The 26,254-nt window shown below is 44.8% G+C and overlaps 1 protein-coding gene and 1 long non-coding RNA gene across 3 annotated transcripts; one reads left to right on the top strand and one right to left on the bottom strand.

The window, feature by feature from the left end:
- The first annotated feature begins 146 nt into the window (after window positions 1-146).
- On the top strand, window positions 147-14,924 carry LOC111852534 (regulator of G-protein signaling 20). Of its 2 annotated transcripts, XM_023828565.2 has the most exons (6): window positions 147-577; window positions 1,044-1,285; window positions 9,621-9,769; window positions 10,409-10,498; window positions 11,738-11,972; window positions 12,353-14,924. In XM_023828565.2, exons 2-6 carry the CDS (start codon window positions 1,169-1,171, stop codon window positions 12,539-12,541), a joined length of 780 nt encoding a protein of 259 aa, XP_023684333.1. In that variant the 5' UTR covers window positions 147-577; window positions 1,044-1,168; the 3' UTR covers window positions 12,542-14,924. The 2 variants fall into 2 exon arrangements, with proteins under 2 accessions (XP_023684333.1, XP_023684335.1); XM_023828567.2 differs by lacking the exons at window positions 147-577; window positions 1,044-1,285 and adding an exon at window positions 6,418-6,535.
- Window positions 14,925-22,378: 7,454 nt separating this feature from the next.
- On the bottom strand, window positions 22,379-25,924 carry LOC111852537 (uncharacterized). Its single transcript, XR_002840253.2, has 3 exons — window positions 25,554-25,924; window positions 22,731-22,823; window positions 22,379-22,627 (listed from the first exon to the last, which is right to left on the bottom strand). It is a non-coding gene; the product is annotated as an uncharacterized lncRNA (long non-coding RNA).
- Between the last annotated feature and the right edge of the window lie 330 nt (window positions 25,925-26,254).

The following is a 26,254-nucleotide window of genomic DNA, read 5'->3' as shown; positions in this document are numbered from 1 at the left end:
ATAGTCGGGCTAGTCTTTCTAGTATTTCTGTGGCGATGACACGCTTAGTATTGGTGATTTTAGAGAGGGTTGTTGGTAAGTTGCGTTTTTATAGATGTCAGGGCAGTTTCCTGTAAGTAAGTCCAGTGAAATCTGCAGGGTTTCCAGCTCTCGCATCTGGCGTGATACACGCTTTCTGACTCATATGGTCACGCAAATATTACGGCAAATCGATATTATTCCATTATACACATAAAAGTAGCTACACCAAAAGCATTTTGTAAGTTTGTAAACGATACGCACTATTTACAAGGTAAATACATGTCAAATACATATAGGCAGCGTGTAGCTCAGAGAACATAGCCAATGTGCCTGGTGTTCTTTTCAAATACATACTGGATCATGTAATAAAGACCAAACAAAAAGTGAAAATCACATAAAAGAAACATAATCAAGAACAATGTAGATATATTATAACGGACACCAATGCAATCAAGTGTGCGATTTTCCGTATGATCTGGGAGTAGGACAACAGTGACACATGCTGGCAAACAGAAGAACTGGCTGTCCAAAAATATCTGATCAGCCTGACAGGCAAGTAAGTAAACAGACAGACCAAGATGACATTCATCTGTTCATCAATCTTCCAACCAGCTATCCTGGTCAGGGTCACCAGTGTTGTCTGGAGCCATTCATAGGCAGCAGAGGGCACAAGGCTGGGATACGACCTAGATGGGGCACCGGTCCACTGTGAGGCACATACAATCATACACTATGGGCAAAACATAATCAGCCATTCATGCCCCACCCATCTTCTCACAGACGGGCTCTTAACGCCCTGTGTATAATCTCTGCTAATCCACTGAGCTGTATCAGCTCTCAGACCCCCCAGGAAGAGAACATAATCCCCTCTTACTCTGCTCCTCTAAATAGTTCACCTGGTTTAGCGGTTAGGAGTACAGCTCTTGCAGCCACGATGTCTAACAGCTGAGTTGTATTAGCAGTGTGTGCAGTCGGCCTGTGGGGGATATTTCACTGCTGTTTAACAGAGTATAATTGAACAGGTGTGGCACAGGTGAGCGGATGTAGCAGGTGAAGGGCAGGCAGCCCCTCCAAAGCACTCCATGGAGCAGATGGGGGGTGGCAGCACTAGGCAGCACCCCCACGAACCTCCTCGACCCCTCCTTTGATGTGGCGTTGGCCACCTGTCCAGTTTGGAGCCTGCTGCCATGGCAACCATTGCCGGACATCAGGGGGCTCTGGCGAAGACCTCGGCGAGAATGTGGAGGAGCTGGTGTCATGCCAGGTGAGGCCCGGGGTCACTGGACCCCCCAATAGCTTCTAGCATCATCCACTCCACTAATTAAGTAAATGTGACATCTGGAAGGTACCATGGTGACTGTGTTTTGATTTACTAAAAAATGTAACATTTTTTCTTTGAGGCCTGGATAGAGCAATGATGACACTTGGAGTGTTTACTGTCTGCGGGTATTTATGGAGTTGCAGGTATTTGTGGAGTTGTGGGTATTTGTGCAGTTGCAGGTATTTATGGAGTTGCGGGTATTTGTTGGGTTGTGGGTATTTTTAGACTTGCGGGTATTTGCAGTGTTGCGGGTATTTATGGAGCTGCTTCTGACACTACACTGATAACTCAGTAATCGTATCTCTGTGGTGGGACGTCAGCTTTCTCCATAGTCTGGCGTGAAAGGGAGCAGGGTGCTGAGCAGTTAAAGAGAGTGGGGGCTCCTGGAGACCTGACAGGAAGTCAGCCCTGCTCAGGACACACACACACACGGAGCTTTAGATGGAAATGCACACATCAGGTCCCCCACTGAGTCGTGTTTGGGAGGTTGTGGGATTAGGGGGATGCTATTTTTAAGTCTTGTAAGAAGGAAGTCTAGGATTGATTTGAAACACCGGTTGTAGAGTGTTGTCTGCACATGGTTGTTTATAGCGGGGAAATATTGGACAAATGTAGCATTCATTTGGGTTGCATTGATTACAGCTGATGTGTACCGTATTTATAAATGAGACAAGCACCCAGACACTGGCAGTAAGGTCTTCTTTCAGAAGTTCAGGCTACTTATGGACCCACTGTTACATAAGATTGTCGTGAGTCCAAAATAGCATTTCTACTAAAATAGCCACACAAGGAGATAATTAAACATATTACTGTTGTGCATTTGTTTAAACACAGGCTGTGCCGGAATGGAATGGCTCTTGACAAGTAACAGTGCAGGTTCATAGCCCCGGAGCCGCAAGTTTGAATCTGACCCCACCTCATATTTTCATGCTATTCACGTTTGTGTTGGTTCCCTCCCACGTGTTGTTCACGCGTGACAGTGATATGAGAAGTGAAGCTTCAGACCCTGAAGTTAGCTGGCAACCCCTACAAGCAGAACCAGTGAGGAAATCAGTGAGCCAGGGATCATCCTTCATGTGGCTTATATTATGAAATGTGAAATATGGAAAAAGTTATGTATGTGCAAGCCAAGAGAACCAGTGATACAAAATAGCAGTTGTAATAATTATAGTTTTTTGTCTTGTTAAAGTGTGTTGAGCCACATGAAGAACAAGAATTCAAATTTGTTATTCGAAGAATATCATGGGATTCAGATTAGGTCTTTTGTTACCTTCTGATTCTTTAACTAATTTATGGACATTATATAAGAACCAAATTATTGGTGCTTTAGGCAGAGGGAAAAGCTCTTTTTATTTTATTTTTTTTAAATGTCTCTATGGGCAGTGGTGGCTTGATGTTTAGGGTAGCGCACTTGTAATTGAAAGATTGCAGGTTCGAATCCCCCACCAGCAAGTCACCACTGAGGTACCCTGAGCAAGGTACCGTCCCCAAGCACTGCTCCCCGGGCGCTGAATTAGCTGCCCCCTGCTATGTCACGAAAGTCACATATGGGTCAAATGCAGAGGTCACATTTCGTTGTTGCGCACTGTGTGCTGTGGTGTGTAGACAATGACCACTGATCACTTAATTCAAATTCAAATGAAAGAAAAATGAAAGAAATCATATCTAAAAAACTACATATAAGTCAAAGTCTTTAGTGCCACCTAGTGCACTCCTCCTGCAATTGCACGTGGAGTTTTTGGCGATGTTTTAACCATACAGTAGTTGGTTACCTTGTTGTTGTTGCCATAGTCATAACATAAAAAAAGAACACAATTATACATTACTCTAAGTACCACGCTATAGCTTGTGCAATAGATTATAAGCTTAATACAAAACTGTACATTTTCCATTTGATTAGAAGATGAAAGTGTTTTTTATGGGAACAAAAGATGTGGATAATAATCTTCTTCCTCTATCCACCCACATCCTAAACGTTTATTCTCATCAGGATCTCGGGCTATTAACTTTAGCTGTTAAATATAGAAACATTTTTTAAACAAACAAACATATCTATTAAATTGCATGTTAAACATATAATAAACAAAAAGGCAAAACTTAATAATAATATATTTGGCAATAACACTGTTTGAATGCCCGGTTTCACATTCAGAATCTTGCTACTCACCTTCAAAGCTTTGCACAGCGTCGCACCTCCTTACCCTCAGTGATCTCCTGACCTCTTTCTCTCTCCCTCCCTCTTTCCATTCCTCGCACCAGGCTACTCGTGCTGACTGGCAGGTCATTGAATGCTATCAGCCCCAAACTCTGGAATTCTCGGTGACTCCCCTTCAATCTTTACTTTTAAACTTGTTTTGTTTAATGAACATTGCTCTTTTTCCTCAACTGCTTTGTGTCATGCTCCGATCGTGCCGATCCTCTTGTGTGCCACGCCCCCTTATCTAACCCGTGTGGAATCCCCGTGTTACCAGCTGTTTCTATTCTTGTTGATTGCTGTTGTGTATTTAAGTCAGCATTAGAGTATGTTTCCCCAGTCCGGTCATTGATGTCGCTGTGTGTTCCTCATCGTGTCGTCCCCTAATAAATCCATCGTTTACCCGACTCCACGACTCCCTTCGCCTGTTTCCCTGCTCTGAATATACGACAGAATGACCGGATTCCGAGAGAAGATGCTTTGCCTCACCAACGAAGACTATATGAGTCTGGTGGACGACGTGAGGGAAGACCCAGCTGCGTGAGCCCTACTGTACCTTTCTGAGTCTGGTGGACGAGGTGAGGGAAGACCCAGCTGCGTGAGCCCTACTGTACCTTTCTGAGTCTGGTGGACGAGGTGAGGGAAGACCCAGCTGCATGAGCCCTACTGTACCTTTCTGAGTCTGGTGGACGAGGTGAGGGAAGACCCAGCTGCGTGAGCCCTACTGTACCTTTCTGAGTCTGGTGGACGAGGTGAGGGAAAACCCAGCTGCGTGAGCCCTACTGTACCTTTCTGAGTCTGGTGGACGAGGTGAGGGAAGACCCAGCTGCGTGAGCCCTACTGTACCTTTCTGAGTCTGGTGGACGAGGTGAGGGAAGACCCAGCTGCGTGAGCCCTACTGTACCTTTCTGAGTCTGGTGGACGACGTGAGGGAAGACCCAGCTGCATGAGTCCTACTGTACCTTTCTGAGTCTGGTGGACGAGGTGAGGGAAAACCCAGCTGCGTGAGCCCTACTGTACCTTTCTGAGTCTGGTGGACGAGGTGAGGGAAGACCCAGCTGCGTGAGCCCTACTGTACCTTTCTGAGTCTGGTGGACGAGGTGAGGGAAGACCCAGCTGCGTGAGCCCTACTGTACCTTTCTGAGGATCCGCTCCCTGGAGATGGTGACACTGGCTTTGTCTGCGCCTGCACAGCAGCCGCTTCCCCCGAGAGTGTGACCAAGGTTTGTCTCCCAGCTGCTTCGCCTGCACCCAAGATCCTGGTTGGGAAGTTCTTGGTCCTTAAAGGTCTGTACTGGCGAGTAATGGAGGATCCGGCAGTGCAAGACTCTCCTGAGGCTGCCCCGCTCCTTAAACAGCTTTGGGGGGATTTTGCAGATTGTACTCCAGCTTCCAGGCCTCAGGAGCTGGAGAAAGCGGAGGAAACACTTAAGAAGCTGCTCCACTTGAGGAAGAAGGAGCAAGCTTCGTCTGCAGGAGACCTTGCTTCGCCTGAGACGCATCAAAGACGCAAGCAATAGCTTTTGGTCTGTCTTTTGACTCTTTAACAGTGTCTTAGGTAATGAAATATCCCATATAATTATTTTGTATTTCAATTTGTAGGCCTACAATGCTATAAAAGCGACTTTTTGAAGCCAGAATTCAACTGTGAATTTGCAGAGGAAAGAAGTCAGCTACAGTATAAGATTGTCAACCCAGTCTTTGTTTATACCCAAAAAGTTCTGTTTTAATTATATAAATATATGTAAAAATGATGACTTCATCAAGAAGAGCCGGCATCAACAATCCTGATGTATTCTGCTACATCTGTGGAGAGTACATATTGTGAAGAACTACTTGGGTAATCACAGAGCAGACAATTATGAAGAATTGGTGCAAGATATGCTTGCTAACTTCAGAAATTTGGGAGTTAATATGAGCATAAAGATCTCCATAGCCATTTAAACAGATTTCCGGATAACCTTGGAGACTTCAGCGAGGAACAAGGTGAGAGGTTCCACCAGGATATGAAGGTAATGGAGGAGAGATATCAAGGCAGATGGGACATACACATGATGGCAGACTATTGTTGGAGTCTCCAACGTGATTGTCCTGATGACACACATGAAAGGAAATCACATAAACAGCGTTTTTTTTTTTTTTTTTTTTAAGCATTGTATTAATTAATCAAATCATACATAACTTTTTCTTCTCACTGTTAGATATTCTTAATTTCTTTTTTGTATGATGTAAGACTGTTTACTTACTAGTTAAATAAGAATAAAAAATATTCTTTCAATTCTGAATACTTTTCAAACGTGTTGCGCGTTAATTAATTAACTAACTATTAAATATTTCAGAAACTAGAGCCAATCTGGCAAAACCGAAGTCATATTCCTAATCAGCACAATAAACTTAATATAAAACCGTTCAAACATCGTTGGCACCAAAATCACTGTGTCGGCCTGTATTACGAGTAAAACGCTTCTGGTGCCTCCACTTTAGTTTGATGGACTATATCTAACTGGTGCCGTTTATTGGACTTACTGGACGACTATGGAAATAAAACCATTCGGAATATTTAATAACATTTTCTTGTTAACTACAAAATACCTACGATTATTTTTCGGTTGCTAGCGAGAACCATAATAGGTGTCAAATAGCAAGCTTTTTGGTTGATCTTTATGGTAAGACGTCCCGAAGCATCAATCAGGTCCATCGCTAAGTCCGGCTGGGTTAGATAATGTAATCTCAAGCCACGTACGCAACCATGTCCTTTTAATAACACAGGGGGGTTTCTGTACGTATTTGGTCAAGTTCCGGCTTTCTGCTATGCGGAGGCTGAGGTTTTAAGCATCCATATCCATGAAACATGCAGAGCTTTACGCTATCGTTACTACTACTTAGAAGGGGGACGCATGCGCAATGACAGCCAGCAGCCGGTCGCTGAAAAGCCCTGTGCGAACGGATGTAATAAAGGCGAAGAATTATCTCCATCTCCTGGCATTCATGCTGAGATTGTAAGTACTGTCAATTAATCTTGTATCTTCAGACGCGTATAATTATTTTTTTGGGGGAAGGGTGGACAAATATTTCTAACTGTCTGGGTGGCATTTAATAATTGATACACTATACAACCTCCGAAATGTTGCCTTTTCTGGATTATTGCTGGGCGAAGATGCCGTATTGTACCTTCTTTTTCCATGGTGGCACTATCTAACGATTTCAGCCAGGTTATCCTGCTTTTTGTACGGAAGCACTGGAATTATAATAAATATATATTGTTTTCCACACCCACGCACGTGTAGGTTATATATTGTGATTTTTTTATCCTCTGGCCGGATGATGTAGCCGGTGTTATTTTTCTGGCTTGCGAATTTCCCCATACCGCATGTTTCTGTATGCCCTCCCAGCTGAGTGCATGGATTGATAAATAGCCGTGATCAGTTTCGCTTGTCAGACTCCCGTACCTTCGGTCCGCCGGTTTCCCATGAGGAGATCTCGGAGCGAAGGGGCGAGGGTCCGATTCTGTGTGCCGTCAGGACAGCCGGCTTCATCAGCGACGCCCCCGCTCCGCTCCGCTTCCCCCCATCGCTAAATATTGTGACATGACTGCCTAACGCAGATTCCTTTGACAGGCGTCGCGGCTTTGCTGGAGATTAAGGACCCCTCCATTCCGCTTAATCAAAATAATCACCCGGGATCACAACGTCCACTGTCCGTTTTCCATCATGCAAATGGATTTCGGTACATATGCTGAAACAACGGACCTCTCACTTGCCCTACGAGCGTATTAGGAAGGGAATTAACGGTTCAGGTTATATTACATTTAACAATATAGCCCGCCGAAATTAAACACACGGGATGTTAATATTAATTAATGAATTAAAAATGTACAGTAGCCTGTTATGTTTAATAAGGTATAGATTAACCCGTTTTTATTCAAATGATCAATTCAATGTATACTTAACATGAGAACCACACATCTAGTAATGATCTTGAAGATCCGTAGTATAGCCCAGGAAACATGAGGTGTCAAGTTTAACCGAGCATGGGGGGTATCACACGCAAATGGGGGGGGGGGGGGGGGTTCAGTGTAAACTAGTGTGACCCCCTACTCTGTGTCAGGAGGGACACTTTCAGCGACAACGGGGTTTATAAACTACCATTTCAACCATTTCAATTATAAGGACCCGGATTTCACTTTGTCACTGAGTTCTTGCTGTGTGCTGATTGGTCAGTCTCCTATAATCATGCATGTGTCACTAATGTTAATGTGAAACAGCTGAATGAGTCTTTCAGTCAAGGAAACAAACCAGCCAAAGCACAAGAAGGACTGAACTATTAGGCTGAGCACAGGAATCTTTCAGTTTTAAAGCAGTTTGTAAAACCTGGAGTAGCTTATACTGTAGTGTCCCCCCCACCCCATCATGGATTAGATGGTCACCCTAGTGAACTAAATTCGCAGATGTGTCCTGATGGAGAACCCCCCCTTCTCCACACATACAATGTGACATGTGCCCCATAAAGTCCTTCCTCTCCGAACTCTTCTGCTCAAGTTCATTTGGTGACACACCTCAGCCGACTCCTTGTGCGATCCGGTGTCACTTGATGACCGAAGGAAGGACGCTGTCATGAACAGTCAGGAGTGGTTCCACTGGGCTGCCTCAGTACTGCCTTGTCTCTCCTTGCAGTCTGGGCCCACTACCCAGAAAACCAGCCAGGGCCACACTGGACGAGTGTCCTGAAGTGGGCTAGACGAGGTGGGGCAGCCTGACCGCTCCAGGGCAACCACTCCAGGGCAACTCGAAAGCCCAGTGAACTGAGAGATTCTGAACACAGACAGACAGACATGCTAACATACATATATCAAAGACTTTAGACAGTGCTAACAGCAGACCACACACAACACAGATGGTAGAACAGATGCAGAAGGCTGGCTAAGGAGGGGCGTAGCCTGAAATGCAGGTGCCCTTTACATGTATTCATCACCTTATTAATTATTGAATGATTTCCTTGGACAAACTCTATGCTATTTATTATGCCATTTATGTTCAGCACTTAATTTATGTAATTTAATGTACATCTATCCATTTTCCAGCTGCTTACACTGCTTAGGGTAGTAAGTTAGTTTACCAGGTATGTAGAATTGTATTTAAAGCAAGAAATGGACATATATTCAGTATATTTATTGGTTCTGGGGCAGATTTGTGGGGAATGATTGTATTTTTATGAAGGCAGGCCCTTGGGAGATGCATACTTTTTGAGGTTTACAGGGAAATGGACATTGCACGGGGGGGGGGACGACAGGGGGGCACTGCACCAGAAATTCAGACATGCCAGTCGGCGGTGTCGGTGTCAGCTTCAGCTTCAGATCTCAGCTTTTACACTGATCTGAGGTGACTGATATTTCTGTCCACTGTTTTAGGCTAATCTGCTTCAAGTACAGATACATCCTGTTTTAGAAAATCTGCATGACTACCTGGATGTGTGAAGTATTAGATCTTAGATAAAAGAATGAAATGATTTTGTGAGACCGGTGACACTAAAGCGGGGGCCTCGTACAGGAAGCACACGGCAGAGGAGCACCCAGGTACACTGGGTGATTTCACTGCTGCTCATAGTTTTGCCCTCTGAATAGCAAGATGGGTGTTTTTGAGTGAATCCGTGCTGGTTTCTCTAACTTTAAAAGGATCGTTCCAATTGTGGAGATTTGGAAATCGTAAGAGTTGTTGTTGTTAAATGTTGTTGAGTCGTTGGTGACTTGTGTCGACTCCATGCTCAGAGTACTGATTAGGAAATAGTTTAATACTGATTAAGGGTTCAGTGTTAAAAACGTTGCTACAGCACAGATTTCAGAATGCGTGGAAAAATACTGAGAGCTGGGCTGTGCAGAGACTTTTCAGGGGCCAGAAGCTCAAAGCCTTTACTGCATATATGTCAAGGGATGGGTGGGGGTTGACTGGGGGGGTCAGGGACTCAGTATCTTTAAAGGGAGGCAATTTATATAGAGGCAGGTGCTCAGGAACCCTTTGGCCCCCTCTGCACATACCTGAGTGAGAGTATTTCTCCTGTATGTAACTGATTGGTGCGCTGGACCTGCAGCCAATGGGATCGGAGCGGATGGAGATGCGCAAGCGGCAGCGGATGGTGCAGCACGGCGCGGCCGATGACGGCTGGACTCAGCGCGGCTTGGGGAGCCCCGCCTCCAACGCCTGCTGCTTCTGCTGGTGCTGCTGCTGCAGCTGCTCCTGGTGAGTGTTTGCCTGCAGTATAGTTAGTTACTTTATGTAGTATAGTGAGCCTAATGGGTGAATGTTTATTTCAACTGCAGTATAGTTACTCCAGATGGTGAGTATGTCCCCTATTTCTGTGGTATAGTGAATCTTCATGGGTGAGTGTTTAGCTGTAGTATGGTTGATTTAGATGATGAGTATGTCCCCAATTACTCTTGATGGTGAATTTAGGTCCTATTTCTGTAGTATAATGAATCTCATGGGTGAGTGTGTATTCAAGCTGTAGTATAGTTACTTTTTATGAAGAGTATATCCTCTTTCTGTATTATAGTGAATCTCATGGGTGAGGCTTGCAATATAGATGCTAACACTGATATGTATTTGTCAGGGCCAGTATGGAGTTTATTAGCCCTGTAGTATAGTTACTCACTAAGCCTGAAGCATAGAATCTGTTTCTAGTTTGTGTTTACTCATTAGTCAAACTCTACAATTTAAGTCAGGGGTAAATATTTTAATGTTACTAATATTTAGTCTGCACCTTCCCTAGGGATCATTGCTGGTCCCAGTATGTCACAAGGTGAGGCCTTACTGGGATGCCCAGGGTGCTTTTCTCACATGGGAGAGAGGTGTGCTGATGATGTATTTGTCTCCTTGCAGTCTTACAGCTAAGAATGAAGAGGGGGATGGCAGAAGCTGTGGGACCGTGCACGACGCCAAGATCGAGGGCAGCGCCGACTGCGAGGACAGGTTAGCGGGGTCATGTTAGCAGTTAACCAGCATGGTGGCGTTCCCCGCTCTGGATCGTGACTGAGACGTCGCGTTAGCGGTTAGCCAGCATGGTGGCGTTCCACGCTCTGGATCGTGACTGAGACGTCGCGTTAGCGGTTAGCCAGCATGGTGGCGTTCCCCGCTCTGGATCGTGACTGAGACGTCGCGTTAGCGGTTAGCCAGCATGGTGGCGTTCCCCGCTCTGGAACGTGACTGAGACGTCGCGTTAGCGGTTAGCCAGCATGGTGGCGTTCCCCGCTCTGTATCGTGACTGAGACGTCGCGCTAGCGGTTAGCCAGCATGGTGGCGTTCCCCGCTCTGGATCGTGACTGAGACGTCGCGCTAGCGGTTAGCCAGCATGGTGGCGTTCCCCGCTCTGGATCGTGACTGAGACGTCGCGTTAGCGGTTAGCCAGCATGGTGGCGTTCCCCGCTCTGGATCGTGACTGAGACGTCGCGTTAGCGGTTAGCCAGCATGGTGGCGTTCCCCGCTCTGGATCGTGACTGAGACGTCGCGTTAGCGGTTAGCCAGCATGGTGGCGTTCCCCGCTCTGGATCGTGACTGAGACGTCGCGTTAGCGGTTAGCCAGCATGGTGGCGTTCCCCGCTCTGGATCGTGACTGAGACGTCGCGTTAGCGGTTAGCCAGCATGGTGGCGTTCCCCGCTCTGGATCGTGACTGAGACGTCGCGTTAGCGGTTAGCCAGCATGGTGGCGTTCCCCGCTCTGGATCGTGACTGAGACTAGGGGGCCTCCTGGGAAGGGAGCTCGAATCCCAGAATGCCAGCTGTTCAGTGCTCTCTTGCATTTTCATTACTCACTGCCTAACATATTTAACTGAACTCATGATCAGAGTGGTTTCCAGATGTAATTAAACTTGTGATAACATGGCTGCAGTCTTGCATTTCGGGAAGGGACCAGCCGCGAATATTAACTGACTATAAAGCTAAAAGTGATGTAATTCATTCATAATTTGTTTGCAAATGACGGTGTAACCTCCCCCCCAACCCCAGTGACCCTGCATAGGACAAGCAGGTATAAAAGATGGATGGATGGATGGATGGATGGGTGGGTGGATGGATGGATGGATGATGGTGCTTCTGTCTGTCTTTTTGGAAAGTTTCAACTCTGTGTTACTGACTTTAGTCTTAACATCTATTCTAAATCTGATGACATCATGTCCCGTCCCATCCCGTCCCGTCCCCCCCCCCCGTCTGAAGCCCAAAGCCCTCTCTGGAGGAGGTTCAGACCTGGGGCCAGTCCTTCGACAGGCTCATGAAGTGTCCCATCGGGAGGAAGGCTTTCCGGGAGTTTCTGCGGACGGAGTTCAGCGAGGAGAACATGCTCTTCTGGCTGGCCTGCGAGGACTTGAAGCATGAGACCGGCACGGTGGCCATCGAGGAGAAGGCCAGGCTCATCTATGAAGATTACATCTCTATCCTCTCGCCCAAAGAGGTAAAATAGGCTGCGTTCTTCCATCATCTCTCTCTCAGTCTGACATTAAGATACTTAAGGTCAAAAGAACAACTCTGAGTCTTATATAGTGCTTTTATAAAGCATCGATTATGTGCATAATTAGACTAATATCCATATCCTTGAACATCCATCCACGTTCCAACCACTTATCCAGAAGAGAATCACGCTGAGACACAAATTCACATGCTTCAAGTCCTTGAGGTGTGCGGCTGCAGTGCTGTCCAATAAGCCATCGTATCGCGGCATGTATTTCGATGCGATTGGTCGTATTTCATGCGCATCCCATCCCAATTTCTCTGTCAGCGCTTTTCTCTGATTCCCTGCCTCCGTCCTGCTGACATTCAGGCTTGTATCCCTAGGTGAGTCTTGACTCCCGGGTTCGAGAGGCGATCAACAGAAACATGCTGGAGCCCACTTCGCAAACCTTCGACGATGCCCAGCTGCAGATTTACACGCTGATGCAGAGAGACTCGTACCCTCGCTACATGAACTCCTCCGTCTACAAGAACCTGCTTCAGACCCTATCAGAGCAGTGCCCAGAGTCGTAGTTCCAACATTTTCCCAAACTCCACTTTGTTTGCGTCTCGAACCCAGTCCCTGTTCACTCAAACCGCCATACTGCTGTCCCAACTTCAAAAAAGGGAAATACCAGTAGAAATTTCCCCATTTTTGTTATTTAAAAGACTCCGGGAGCACGGTAGCATTACATTTATTTAGCAGGACCTTCGTCCAAAGTGACATACAAGTGCGGATCAGAGAGCACAGTCAGACAGTGTACCTGGAGCATTTGGGGGTAAGGGCCTTTCTCAAGGGCTAGTTGTTATGGTTACGCTACCAGCTATGGGATTTGAACCCATACCTTTTCAGAAATGGGCATAAATGCGTAACCCAATAAGCTGCAAACAACTCCAGAGAAACAGGTACAGATAGAGTTCACTAAAATGTATGACAGCAGCTCTGTTGGGCCGACCCAAGTGGAGCACGGTGTGGTGTTTTGATTGAGTCGCATCTTTAAGTGATGCCCCATAGACCTGGTTGCTCTGCTGGGGGGTTTAGACCTGCAGACCTGCAGCCGCTATTCCTCCACCTTGGACCTCAGCCTCTCCAAACCCGAGCAAAGGGCCGCTTCCGATCCATGTCATAGGACACTCCAAAGGAAATTCACCATGTTTGATTTTTTTATTTGATTCTTCTTACCATTTTTGTATTGCTTTGTAGAGGAGAAAAGCTACCAGAGAACTATACTTCTAAAATCTGGCAAACAAATGGGATTTACCGTTCAGGAAATAATGTAATCTAGTGTGGAAGGCAGGACGGTGAAGAATTCCTGTCTGTAGAGATGGAGAGTGACAGTGAGACTGGTTCAGGTGTTCATGCTCTACCAATGAGGCAGCCAAACTTGGTCTTCTATTTGCTTGCTCATTCGTTTGTCTATTTCTTTGTTTGTTTGTTTACCTGTCTGTCTGTCTGTTTGTTTGTTTGTTTGGTTGGTTGATTCCTTTAGATTTTTTTGATGTTTTCACTTCATCGTTCAACACCCATTGCAAACATTCTTGGCAGCTCCAAATTTCCAAAACCTCCTTGAGTGCATAAATCCCATGACCCTCTGCTGGCTGGATGAATAAATTAAGACAATTAAGTCACTTATGTTTATCAAGCACCCAGTGAGTAAGAATAATTATTTAATTGGGTAAAATAAAAACGGCAGTTCGAGCTGTGTTTTACATATCTGTAAATTCATGTGTCTTTATGACATTTCTGATGTTACTACTAATTATAAATGGACACAAACGTTGACCCATTGGGGGCCAACCTTCATTGCAGAATCCTGCTTACAGCTATTAATTCTGACGTCAAACAGTCTCTATGTTTCAAAGTTACCACAGACTTCAGCCGGGGATCACTGTCATCACAAGAACCGTAGTCCTAACATACCACAAAATACAGTTCTACGGAACCCTAACATACCACGAAATACAGTTCTACGGAACCCTAACATACCACGAAATACAGTGCTATGGAACCCTAACATACCACTAAATACAGTGCTATGGAACCCTAACATACCACGAAATACAGTTCTACGGAACCCTAACATACCACGAAATACAGTGCTATGGAACCCTAACATACCACGAAATACAGTTCTACGGAACCCTAACATACCACGAAATACAGTGCTATGGAACCCTAACATACCACGAAATACAGTTCTATGGAACCCTAACATACCACGAAATACTGCTATGGAACCCTAACATACCACGAAATACAGTTCTACGGAACCCTAACATACCACGAAATACAGTTCTACGGATGACCCCTATCTCCACCTCTCTCCCTCCTTCGTATTCGTGTGGCATTTTTGGTCTTGTGGCCAGCTATTTAAAAAAACACCAAAGTCTGAACTTCATTTCAGCCCATAGCTCATATTCTCTCAGCTATTTGTATTTGTCCTCGGTTTTAAAAGAAAAAAAAATAAGAATAACTTGGAGCTGCCAGGTTTTTCTGTCTGTGTCCATGTCACACGACGACGGAGACATTCTTAGGGAAGTGCCTAGTCGTTCGGTTTGTGGCACCCAGCGCGTGGACAATGCTCGTTTGAGCCTCTGAGCCACATAAACATAGTATGTCTACCAGCTGTGGCTCCAGGTGACGCCTGTACCGGCATTAGGCATTAGGGTAAACTTACCACACGTGCGGTTTTACCGTATTGGAAGATGAGCAGATCAACCTCAGATTCTTATTGGTCCAGAGGCATGCTGCCTATTAATGATCTTCTTTATTATATAAAATGTGTTATTTTGAAAAGTCAGAGTTTACTATCAGGAATGTTTACAGTGTTTTAGAGTGTTCCTTGTCTGTTTATCTAAAGGATTAATAACTGGGGCATTTTGGTTATTTAATAAACAATAAAGCACAGTAGTTTTACCCATTTCTCCCGACCTGTGTTTTGGCCTGAGGATAGCAGACTATGGCTATGCATTACTTGCAGGGACGCTTTAACGCACAGGTTTGCCCACGCTGAAACCCAGGGGGCACTGCTCAAAAGGAGCCTCGGGTAATTAATAAAAGTTTATTAATTCAAGAGTTACACTATTGTAGAAAATAATCTACCTCTCAAATGACCATGTTAATGCACCTCTGGGTGCACGCAAGCATATTAACGTGGTGTATTTGAAGGGGTATCTTTCGGGGTGCAATCATCAAAAAGGTGAGCGTTACAGGATGATGAGCACTTTGAGCTAGGATCTATTAACAGCAGACCAGTGAGGGTCACTGGATCATGAGCACTTTGAGCTGGGGCCTATGAACAGCAGCCCAGTGAGGGTCACTGGATCATGAACACTTTGAGCTGGGATCTATGAACAGCAGACCAGTGAGGCTCACTGGATCATGAGCATTTGAGCTGGGATCTATGAACAGCAGACCAGTGAGGGTCACTGGATCATGAGCACTTTCAGCTGGGGCCTATGAACAGCAGACCAGTGAGGGTCACTGGATCATGAACACTTTGAGCTGGGATCTATGAACAGCAGACCAGTGAGGCTCACTGGATCATGAGCATTTGAGCTGGGATCTATGAACAGCAGACCAGTGAGGGTCACTGGATTATGAGCAATTTGATCTGCGGCCTGTGAACAGCAGACCAGTGAGGGTCACTGGATCATGGGCACTTTCAGCTGGGGCCTATGAACAGCAGACCAGTGAGGGTCACTGGATCATGAGCACTTTGAGCTGGGATCTATGAACAGCAGACCAGTGAGGCTCACTGTACAGTAATGGACAGTGATTATCAGCTGTTTTTTTAAAGCACAAGAGACATGCGGAACAAAACTGAAGGAGAAATAAAACAGAGAACTGAATCCAGCTGAAGAGCATTTCCTGTTAGCCATTCTTACAGTGTCTGTGTCCTTGTGCTAAATATCATAAGAAGATACGAGATTTACAAATGAGAGGAGGCTGATCGGCCCGTTGATCTCGTTTGGGGAAATGCCCTATTTAGTGCACACCTAAAAGAAAAGGAACTCAGAAAAATGCTGAATAGTGGCCGAAATTGTGGGAACAGCAAGCATTTTTGGCATCATACTTTAAAAATCACTACAGTAATACTGGCAGTAATGTTTATAAACAATCAAACAATGCTTACAATCATACATTAGGTGGTTACATAAGTAAATGGAGAAACTGGAATAAAATTCTGCAATCTCTAAAATTTGGAAGTGTTTCCACGATGGCAGCCCTAATAAGGGTGAGGACTCTCCAGCGTAGGAGAATCTCTACCTGGGTGCAGGTGAACAGACTAGTCAGTGAGCTGGAGCAAATCTTCCTTTCGTTTTATTGATCTACAAGCTATTTCAAGACAGACTGTATCTATTTCTCATCTGAAGGCTTTGACCTCCAACACCACAGTCGACATGTTAATCCAAGTCTGGCCTGCTTAGATGAAGATCATACAGCTTAAATATTTCTTCAGTGGGGTTTTACACTCTGTACTGCAGGGGCACTTTGAACGTGTGGGTCAATTGGCTTGATACGCAATATGCCCTGTGACCACTAAGGGGCGCCCCTTAACGTGATCCCTGTCCACTGGGTGCCCCACTTGACCCTTTCAGAATCTGTTGTGATGACATAGTTGTGGTTGCAATACAGCGGTAGTCTGTTGTCTTCATCTTAGAGCTGCAATATAAAATCAAATGTCATAAGATCTCCCCCCGGTGGCCAAACAGCTGCAGTTGCGGCTTTCGTGTCTGTCAAGAGAGCAGAGATCAATTACAATCTTTCTGGCACAGACTAAATTTATCCTACCTGAGTTCTTTATTAGCCTTGAATGGACCGCCGTTTGACCGAAATATTTTATACTAATTATATTATACCTAATAGCTTGAGCAGTTGGGGTAATATATTAATTGAATACAATATTTTAATTATGTGCTCTTCACACAAACGTGTAAACTCCTAGCTTCAAGTGCAAGTGCCCTTATTGCGTTTGCAGAATAAAATCGCCCTGGTTTATTCACCCATCCAAAGACTAACTGAAACTCTTCCAAATATCAGTAAATGGTTATGAAAAAAAACAGTATAGGCCAAAACCAATGCAAGACAACTTAGGACGTGGGATTGAAGAACTCTTTATATTCTCATTACATGATATTTATATATTCAGTAGTTAATGTTTTTTCCCCAAATAGTCAGGCAGCAATCCGCAGTTAATGGCCTTGGTCAAGGTCCACAAGTAATTACTTGCTAGAGCGCCGGATTGGGGTTTAAACCCATGAGCATAGCTGCCCAAATGGATCTTAAGTACAACACCGTAACTAATCGACCATCCTTCCGCCACTATTCAGTGCCTTCAAAATAACTGAAACAAAATATCTTAATAGGAAATGCCAGTTAACCATTGAACAGCACTAGCATTTAAATAAGGGCGTTTTTCGATGCAGTATGTATCCAACAGATGGCAGTGTTTCCTTAGGATAACGAAAGAAGTTGGCGGAATATAATTTAAAAATGTACTCTGTGTTCTGTATTACCAGCTTTGATGAGCCATACGTTTTTAACAGAAAAGAGACAGAGCTGACCCGCAATTAACTCGTGAGCAAGAAGAAAACGATTTCAATATTTTTTTTTCTTTCGTTGGCAAAATAATTCTTTCCCAGGTGAGCTATACTGTGCTGGAGAGTGACGATGCAACATTTATCTAGGCTACAGGTGTCAGACTCTAGTCCTGGGGGGCTGGAGCCCTGCACATTTTTGGGTTTCCCCTCATTTAACACACCTGATTCAACTCCTTGTGCTAATTACCACACAGCTCTTGAGCTGAATCATTTATGGTGGAACAGGGAAAGAACTAAGCTACACTGGGCTGCGGCCCCCCAGGACTGCAGTTTGACACCCCTGATCTAGGCATATGATTATGTCCTTAATATGCCAATAAACAGATCTAAGTTTCCTGCTAACTGTCCATCTGTGTATAAAGACCCTCGCTGGTCTACGCTAGGCCTGCATCCCTTAAGAAAATTCACTATGGTTTCCTATGGTTTTTATGCAGTAACCATAGTTTTACTATGGTACCTCATGGTACTTGTGTACTACCCATAGTACTACCATGGTTTATCCATGATAAAACAAAAACCATGGTTTATGACCAAGATTATACTAGGGTTTAACTGTAGCGAAACCATGAGAAAACCATAGTCATGGTTTCCATAGTTACCCAAAAAACCATGAAAAACGGCAAACCATTGTAAACCATGGTTATTTAATCATAGTAAAACCATGGTTAATTTTTGTAAGGGATGAGTACTTTTATGGTGTTTGTAGTGAAAGTGGTTTTAAACTAAATAATATTTTAAAAGGCAGTAAGACTGACCTGCTGCCCTCCGCAGCCTACAAGCCAATGGACGCCTATCGTTATGTTGAGATATGACTCTCTGGAGGCACAATATGAAGTGTATTTAAGGTGTATTCAGTACAATTCACTTTCAAATGTAAGCGTGGTATATCAAACCCCGAAAAATAACCGCGACAGTGCTTTAAAATGAGAATAATACAACTATGTAGGCAGGGCTGGACTGGCCATCTGGCATACCGGGCAATGCCCGGTGGGCCGACGCACATTTTTGTTCTGACGAGTTGAGCTACCTATCGAGACGTGCTATCGGGCCTTTCTGCGCATGTGCAGTTCCACCGTTTGGGGATTAGGGTTAGGTTTTAGGGGTTAGGGTTAGGGTTAGAGTAAGGGTTTTAGGGGGGTTAGGGTTAGGGTTAGGGTTAGGGCTATCAATTAGCACTAACTCGACAAAGTAGCTCAACTCGACAGAACACCGGCCCAGGGCTGTTTTACCCAATTTACCCAAAAAAATATATTATAAATATTTTTTATCGACCGCAACGTCCCATTGGTTGATTTTCTTGAAGGACATTGGGCTAATCCAGTGAAATCTCTCAGCCCTCCTTGACCCGCCCCTCCATCCCCTTTTTTACCAAGGTTATCAAATTTTGCCATTTGAGGTGACCGGAGCTGGAGAGGAGTGGCTATGGACAAATCAAGGGGGCGCAGAAAAGCTCAGAGAAAAGAGCAATAAAGTCTTCAAGTGGATGCAGCAAAATGCACAAAACTTACCGATATGTTTGCCATCACAAGCTTTACTGCTGCAGCAGCTGGTGCAAGGCCGGAGGAGGAGGCAGAATTAGCGATTCAGGGAGATACATCGGAGGAGGAGGAGGAGAGAGACGTGGCCCAGGGAAAGATTGAGGAAGAGATTCAATTAGCTTCTGTCCAGCCCGGTAAAAAGTAGACGAAATGTTAATGAAGAGGGACATTTCATGTAGGGAGAGCAAAAGGCTGGAGTGTGTGTGTGTGTGTGAGAGAGAGAGAGAGAGTGCAAGTGAGGGGGGGGGGGTTAACATGCCAATAAACAGATCTGATGTTTTGGATTGTGTGTAATAATAATGGATTAAAACAGAAAACGTAAAAGAAGAAAAACGTTACAAATACTGTGACGATAGGCGGACCGAGGAACCACGGGAGCAGAGACAGACGAACACGCGCTTTATTGCTAGTCTTGAAGAAAGACTACTTCAGGCACCCAGTGAGCACCGAAACGATTACGCATGAGAAACACAGGGTTGTCAGACGCTGAACTCTAAAATACACACATAGTGGGAGATTTACAGAAGCTAATTACACACGAGGATCGGACAGGGTACACGCAAGCAGGGGCGTTGCTAGAGATTTTGGGCCCCATGAAAGCATATCATATTAGGCCCCCCAGTCCAAACCAATCCAGTTATTTTCCTAATTTTTTAGGGCCCCTGTCACTCAGGGGCCCTTTGAATCGTCCTAGCTTTCCTCCCCCTTACGGCGCCCCTGCACACAAGACATGGGCAAACACACGCGCGACAATAAGGAATATAACCATTAATAGCAACAACAATAGAAGGGCTATTTACAACACGCACGCGGGGCAATTGCTGGTGCTACAATACAATTTTAAAACGATAAAAAAATTATTGGAGACACATCTTCACTAAATAGTATCTGGGTCAAAAGTGTGCAAATGCTCAACATAGGAAACTATTACAAGACTTATTTTATTCAGTCAGACTTAAAACATGCATAATAATATTAGCCTATAGAGTTATGTGTCATTTGTGTACAAACTGTGTGTATGAGAGAGAGAGAATTGCCTTTATAGAGCAAGGCAATTAAGAATAGCCTTAATTGCCTTTAAATAATGCTATGAGTAGATTTGGTGTCCAACTTAGTGGTATTTCAGCTGCCATAAAGTTACAGTTTGCAGGTGTTACAACTTACAGTTACTATCATGTAATATTAGTAAAACTTTGCTGAAATGGATGATTTATCATTGATAGGTAACCAGAGAAATAACACTGAAGTTAACATTCCTGCCTCTCTCTCTCTCTCCCTCTCTCTCTCTCTCTCTCTCTCTCCCTCTCTGTGTTTCTTTGACATCCACTTTCACTTCAAGGTGGGAATTGTGACACTGTGGCCATCTCTCCCAAGATGAATCCCTGAGTAATGAAAGAGCATATAATTTTATTTTTTACGTGGTTACTCTCTTCCTTGTAAGCTGCTGCGCTCTATTTTAATTTTTGAAATCACACAACACACACATATATCCTCTGGTATGTCATGTGCTTTCGCATATCGTATAAATAATCATAGTGGGTCACCATGACCAAAGAATGCCAGGGCCATCTTCTGGTCCCAGTCCAGCCCTGGATGTAGGAACTATATTACCTTAAGTAATTTAAGGAGTACAATTAGCAATATGAATATTAATATAACTATGAATGATAGCTAAACTGCAAATGAAAATACTTAGATCGCATAGTATGGCGGTTAACTGAAAATTAGTCAGCTATCGGAAATCCCATGTACAGTCAACAAGAGAAGAGTCTCTGGTTTTGATGTACAGTGTCAGGGAATCAACCACTGAATGCATGCAAAATGGATGTGAGAAAGTAATGCTAACCGCAGAGCTGCGATGCCGACATTGGGAAGCTGCTTCCGTCTCACACGGAGCTGAAGTGGAAAACAGAGGAGTTTCCGATTTCCAGCCCGTAAGACTTGGGACAGTCGTGCAGCCGCGCCAGCAGGTGAAAAGAAGCGGGCAGAACATTTCAGTGAAGCAGGCTATGCGAATGTGAGAAAGTATAAAAGAAAGTGAACTGAGATGCGTTACTCAGCGTGCTTTCATGTGGCTAGATGCAAAAATCTCTCATCAGCAATTGCATCCTAGAACTTAAAATCTTTTTATTCGCCCGAGAGAACCATGCGGATATAAAGACTTGCATATAATAAAACACAAACTGGAAGTTCAGAATAAAAATCTGTTGCAATTAAATGGTTATTTCGAAATAATCATCTGCAAGAAACGGGCTGTGTGGAAGCGGCCGTCAGTCACAGAAAGCTGCAGAAACCGCAGACCTCCCTCGCAGCTGCACGGTGCCTGCGCCGGTCTAACAGAGATAAAACCGCGGAGGGGAACGGGGTCTGTGAACTGCAGGCAACCAACAAGCTTCTGCATTATACTTAGATAATAACAGTCTGATTTGTATGTTTTCAATTTAGAGTTTCATTTAGTGGTATCTATTGTAAGAAAAGCATTCAGGTGCAATTATAACAGTAATTTGTATAATTCATCTATCAATTTTCATTATATATAGCAAGACATATTACATATAGTTAAATGTTTTTGTTTTGTAGAATTACACGTGTAGGCCTACGTGCATCGTACAACCGTTTGAATTTTTTTACATTTTTACTTATTTATTTTGCTGTCAAATACAATCGTAGACATCTGGCTGAAATTATTTTGCTGTAATATTGCGGCGTTTTAATGTATGAGCAGTGAGTATCTTCTCGGATGTAATTTTGTGAAGATGAATAATGAAAGCCTATACTCAGCTTCGAGGACCTGAACTGACTGACTCTGCATTTTGCTTTAACATTCCAGCATCGCCCTGTCACCTGACAGCCACTGACAGATGTTGCTCAAAGTAGCTTGAATCCCGTCTGCCAGAGACACGGATGCCTGACAACTATTACCATGGCAACGTATAACACGGACACGTAAACACACTCGTGTTATTTAATAGTGGTTGAAAACAGCAATCAAGGGTGGGGAAGATGTTGTTTATGCAAGCTCCGATCTACTCCATTCAGTATTTTTGTTTATTTTTCTTTGTTGAGGTACTTAAACAAATTGCACGTTTTATTTAAAAAATTTTGCTGACGTAAACCTTTTAGCCCTTCCACGAAAATTAGTCAAATAAAAATAACAATATTTATTATTACATAAGGAAGTACACTAAATAAAATTCACATGCAGCCTTTTCTAAACACATTTATTACACATGGTGCTCTGACACAGAACAGACACACACCATCTGTATAGACACATTTAAATTATTTGGCAAACACGTTTTTCCTGTGATGGACAGGCCAGGTGTGGAGGACACAAATGCAGACACAAATGTATTCAGGAGAGGGGTTTTAGTGCAGGGATGATCAGACTCGAACAGGAAAGGGTCCAAACCAGGTGGGCAAAAAACGAGATCCAAATCACAGGACGGTCAGAGAAACAGGCGAAGGGTTGGCTGATCTGCAACAGGATCCAAACAGGGCAGAGCGGAAATCAGGGTCTAGGCAGAGCAACAGGTCACAGGCAGATAAGCAGATCAGGACGGAGAATGTTTAAAACTTACAGGATATTGAGAAGGTCTGGCAGCAAAGAGCAAGGCTCCTAATCAGTCCGAATCCTTCACAGCTGGAAGGGGTGTGTCCGTTAATAGGAGTTTCTGGAAGGAGAGGAGGAGCTAGTGATCAGCAGCCAGGAGAACAGGTATCCAGTGGGGGGTGTGACTAGTGTACTAGGGGAGAATTAGACAATAGACACTCCTGGGGCTGAAGGGTATAGACACGTCAGTCAGGGACTCCCGGGGGAGGAGAGACATATCTAAAGCAACATACAGCTGAGAAGGGACTGCAGAGAGCGATTTGGGCATCAGAGCGCTGTACCAGATCTTCTCTACCATCTCTGCAGGACATTTATACCAGGAGATGCTGGAGCAGAGCGACCAGGATGATCAGGGACTGAGGAGGAGCTTCTATCCTCACGCCGTTAGACTCCTTAATCAGGACATTTATACCAGGAGATGCTGGAGCAGAGCGACCAGGATGATCAGGGACTGAGGAGGAGCTTCTATCCTCACGCCGTTAGACTCCTTAATCAGGACATTTATACCAGGAGATGCTGGAGCAGAGCGACCAGGATGATCAGGGACTGAGGAGGAGCTTCTATCCTCACGCCGTTAGACTCCTTAATCAGGACATTTATATCAGGAGATGCCACCACTTCATCCTTAATGCACACAACTCATGCAAACTCCTCCTACCTGTCGCCAACCTGCTATTTTAACAATCTGTAAATTACATATCCATCCATCTTTGCTTATATTTACACGTATGTCACCTGCAACAAGTCACACTGCACTTTAAATACATAGTTCTAATATCATATGCACATGTACAGTTTAAACCTTAAGAATATTAGAACAAATTCTATATTTCTCTATATTTTATTCTTAGTTTTTTTTTAACTTTTAGTTTATTGTATGATTTTTTTTTAACTTGTTGACTTATTCTTAATTCTGCTTTTGATTTGCACAGTCTAAGGGTCGTTCAGGGTCCATTTCACTACATGTTGTACTTGTATAACCATGTATGTGACAAATAAAGAATCTTAAATATTGTGGTATAGGGTCAGACAGTCCCTGGAGCAATTGCATTTACAGTGGGATTCGAACCTGAAACCTTCCAAAAAGAGGCACAGAATCCTAAAACAGTGTTTCCTCAGGGACCCCAAGATGGTCCACGTTTTTGCTCCTTGGGAGGGAAATGACTGGGGGTTCCCCAGGACTGGGTCGAGAAATACTATTCCAATCTGCTAATCTTCATCAGACTGCTATATCACTGAAGTAATAGTGAGCTACAGTGTGAGCGCACCTGCATGAATCCATACTTATCTACACTTATGAGTAATTGCACTGGTCTATTAAGAGGAGTGGAAGCCAGTTATATGGATGAATGAGTCAAAAGTATTTTCAGCTGGGATAACCTCTATAGGACTATAAACGGTAGTACAACAAGGGCGACAGGAAGCACAAAGAGCGCCAGAATCATCCTGAGCACGTGAGGCTCCACTAGAGAACCCTGAGAAAGGCGACAATTCGCCATCTAGGTTGATTACGTGACGAGGGAGCTGACGACCTGCGACTTTAAGCATGTGACTCACTTCAAAGCTCCATCTGCCTGCTGCCTCACCTCACACCTGCTCTGCCTCGTCTCGCACCTGCTGCCTTGCCTCACACCTGCCCTGCCTCGCACCTGCTGCCTCACCTCACACCTGCTCTGCCTTGCCTCACACCTGCCCTGCCTCGCACCTGCTGCCTCACCTCACACCTGCTCTGCCTCGCACCTGCTGCCTCACCTCACACCTGCCCTGCCTCGTCTCGCACCTGCTGCCTCACCTCACACCTGCTCTGCCTCGTCTCGCACCTGCTGCCTTGCCTCACACCTGCCCTGCCTCGCACCTGCTGCCTCGCTTCGCACCTGCCCTGCCTCGCACCTGCTGCCTCACCTCGAACCTGCTCTGCCACGCTCTGTCAGCACCGAAGCTCCTCCTGCCTGACTGTGGCTCCCAGAGCTGACACATCCCATGCAGGGCAGCTTATCAATTTTTTTAATTTACTGAGCTGGTTATTTCTCTAGAGCAAACAACCAGTAAACGGTGGGTTATAGGTTTCTGCCCTTAAACTCCACACTTACTGCTGCTTGGTTTCCTTAAATATGTAATTAAAGAATATGCCACTTAAACACTTGAAAATAAACAAGTAACTGCAGCAACTATGAAGCTTTAGTGTGGAAAGCCAGGGCACAGGTCTCAGCTGACAGGTTTGACTGAGCTGCTGAAGCGGATCAGCTGTGTGGGATCGCTTCCGGTTCCGAAGAGTCCAGGCTGGAGCAAAGGGACGCGATCAAAAGCCTAGCGGAGGCTGTGTCATACTCCGAAGGAGGCTTCCAAATTCGACAGCAGGGGAATGGGCTGTTTATTCAACGCCCCGAAATCCATCCGCTCGTTTTCCAGAAGTGCTTATCCGATGCAGCCTATCGCGGGATGTGCCGGGAACGCGGCCCTGGACACCTTGGCAGGTTGCCGAAACACTGGATCTCGGTTAGCTGTTTTTGACTCAGAAGACTCATGCTGGAGAAACACATGAAGAAAAATCAGTAATTCTGAACAGGCTGACGAGTATGTAGTGGCATAATGATGTGTGGCTCAGTGGGTTTGGCGTCAGCCCCTGTGTGCAGAAGGTCACCAATTTGAATCCCATCTTCAGCAGAATTGGCAGATGTCAGGGGACATTCATACAAGACCCTTAAAAATACTAGTCCTGTTACATATTGGGCTACGTAGCCATCGATTGTTCTTATCGGTCCAACACATCCCACAGATGCTCAACACATACCTGGCCGTCCACGTGATGCAACAGGAAACAGGATTCATCAGGCTGGGTGACCATTTTCCATTGTGCCAAGGTCCAGTTCCAATGCATTCATGCTCGTTGTAGGTGCTTCCGACAGTAGGTGTGGTCAGCATGGGCATTCTGACTGGTCTGTGGCTAACCAGCCCCATACTCCTCAGACCGCTCTCTGCACGCACTCGCCGCGGCCGACCACGAGCGCCCCACGCTCCTCAGACCGCTCTCTGCATGCGCTCGCCGCGGCTGACCACGAGCGCCCCACGCTCCTCAGACCACAACACTATTCACCTCATATGAGGGCAGCCATGATGTATATCTGTGTATCAAGGAAAGACGACAGGGTATGTGAAAACTAACAGAATTCGTATGTAGGCCTATTTATGCAAATAAACATAACATTTCAATTCAACACATGTAAAATTTACTTGTCTCCTTTTCATCCTGTTTTGCTTTGCAAATGTCACCCATCATTAAGTTAGCTATAAATAATAATAATAATATTTATTATTATTATCTTTAATAAATCCATCGTTTTGCCTGATAAGCAAACACAGGTATCGTATTTGGTCTGCTTCACACGCAGGAAAAGCTGCTCTGTGACATCGCGGGGCGCTACGGAGGCTAAGGGGAATCCTGGAGAAAGTGAGAGGAGGACAGGCCAGCGTGTCCCTGCAGCAGCCAATGAT

The sequence above is a fragment of the Paramormyrops kingsleyae genome, chromosome 4, assembly GCF_048594095.1.
Source record: "Paramormyrops kingsleyae isolate MSU_618 chromosome 4, PKINGS_0.4, whole genome shotgun sequence".
NCBI lineage: Eukaryota > Metazoa > Chordata > Actinopteri > Osteoglossiformes > Mormyridae > Paramormyrops > Paramormyrops kingsleyae.
The sequence above is the reverse complement of the archived record's forward strand: the minus strand, read 5'-3'. Positions and strand labels throughout refer to the sequence as shown.

Coding starts and splice junctions, on each gene's coding strand:
- LOC111852534 (XM_023828565.2), top strand. CDS start 1,169: ATGTGGCGTTGGCCACCTGTCCAGTTTGGAGCCTGCTGCCATGGCAAC. Junction 1,286..9,620: donor AGGAGCTGGTGTCATGCCAG/GTGAGGCCCGGG, acceptor CTGGACCTGCAG/CCAATGGGATCGGAGCGGAT. Junction 9,770..10,408: donor TGCTGCTGCAGCTGCTCCTG/GTGAGTGTTTGC, acceptor GTCTCCTTGCAG/TCTTACAGCTAAGAATGAAG.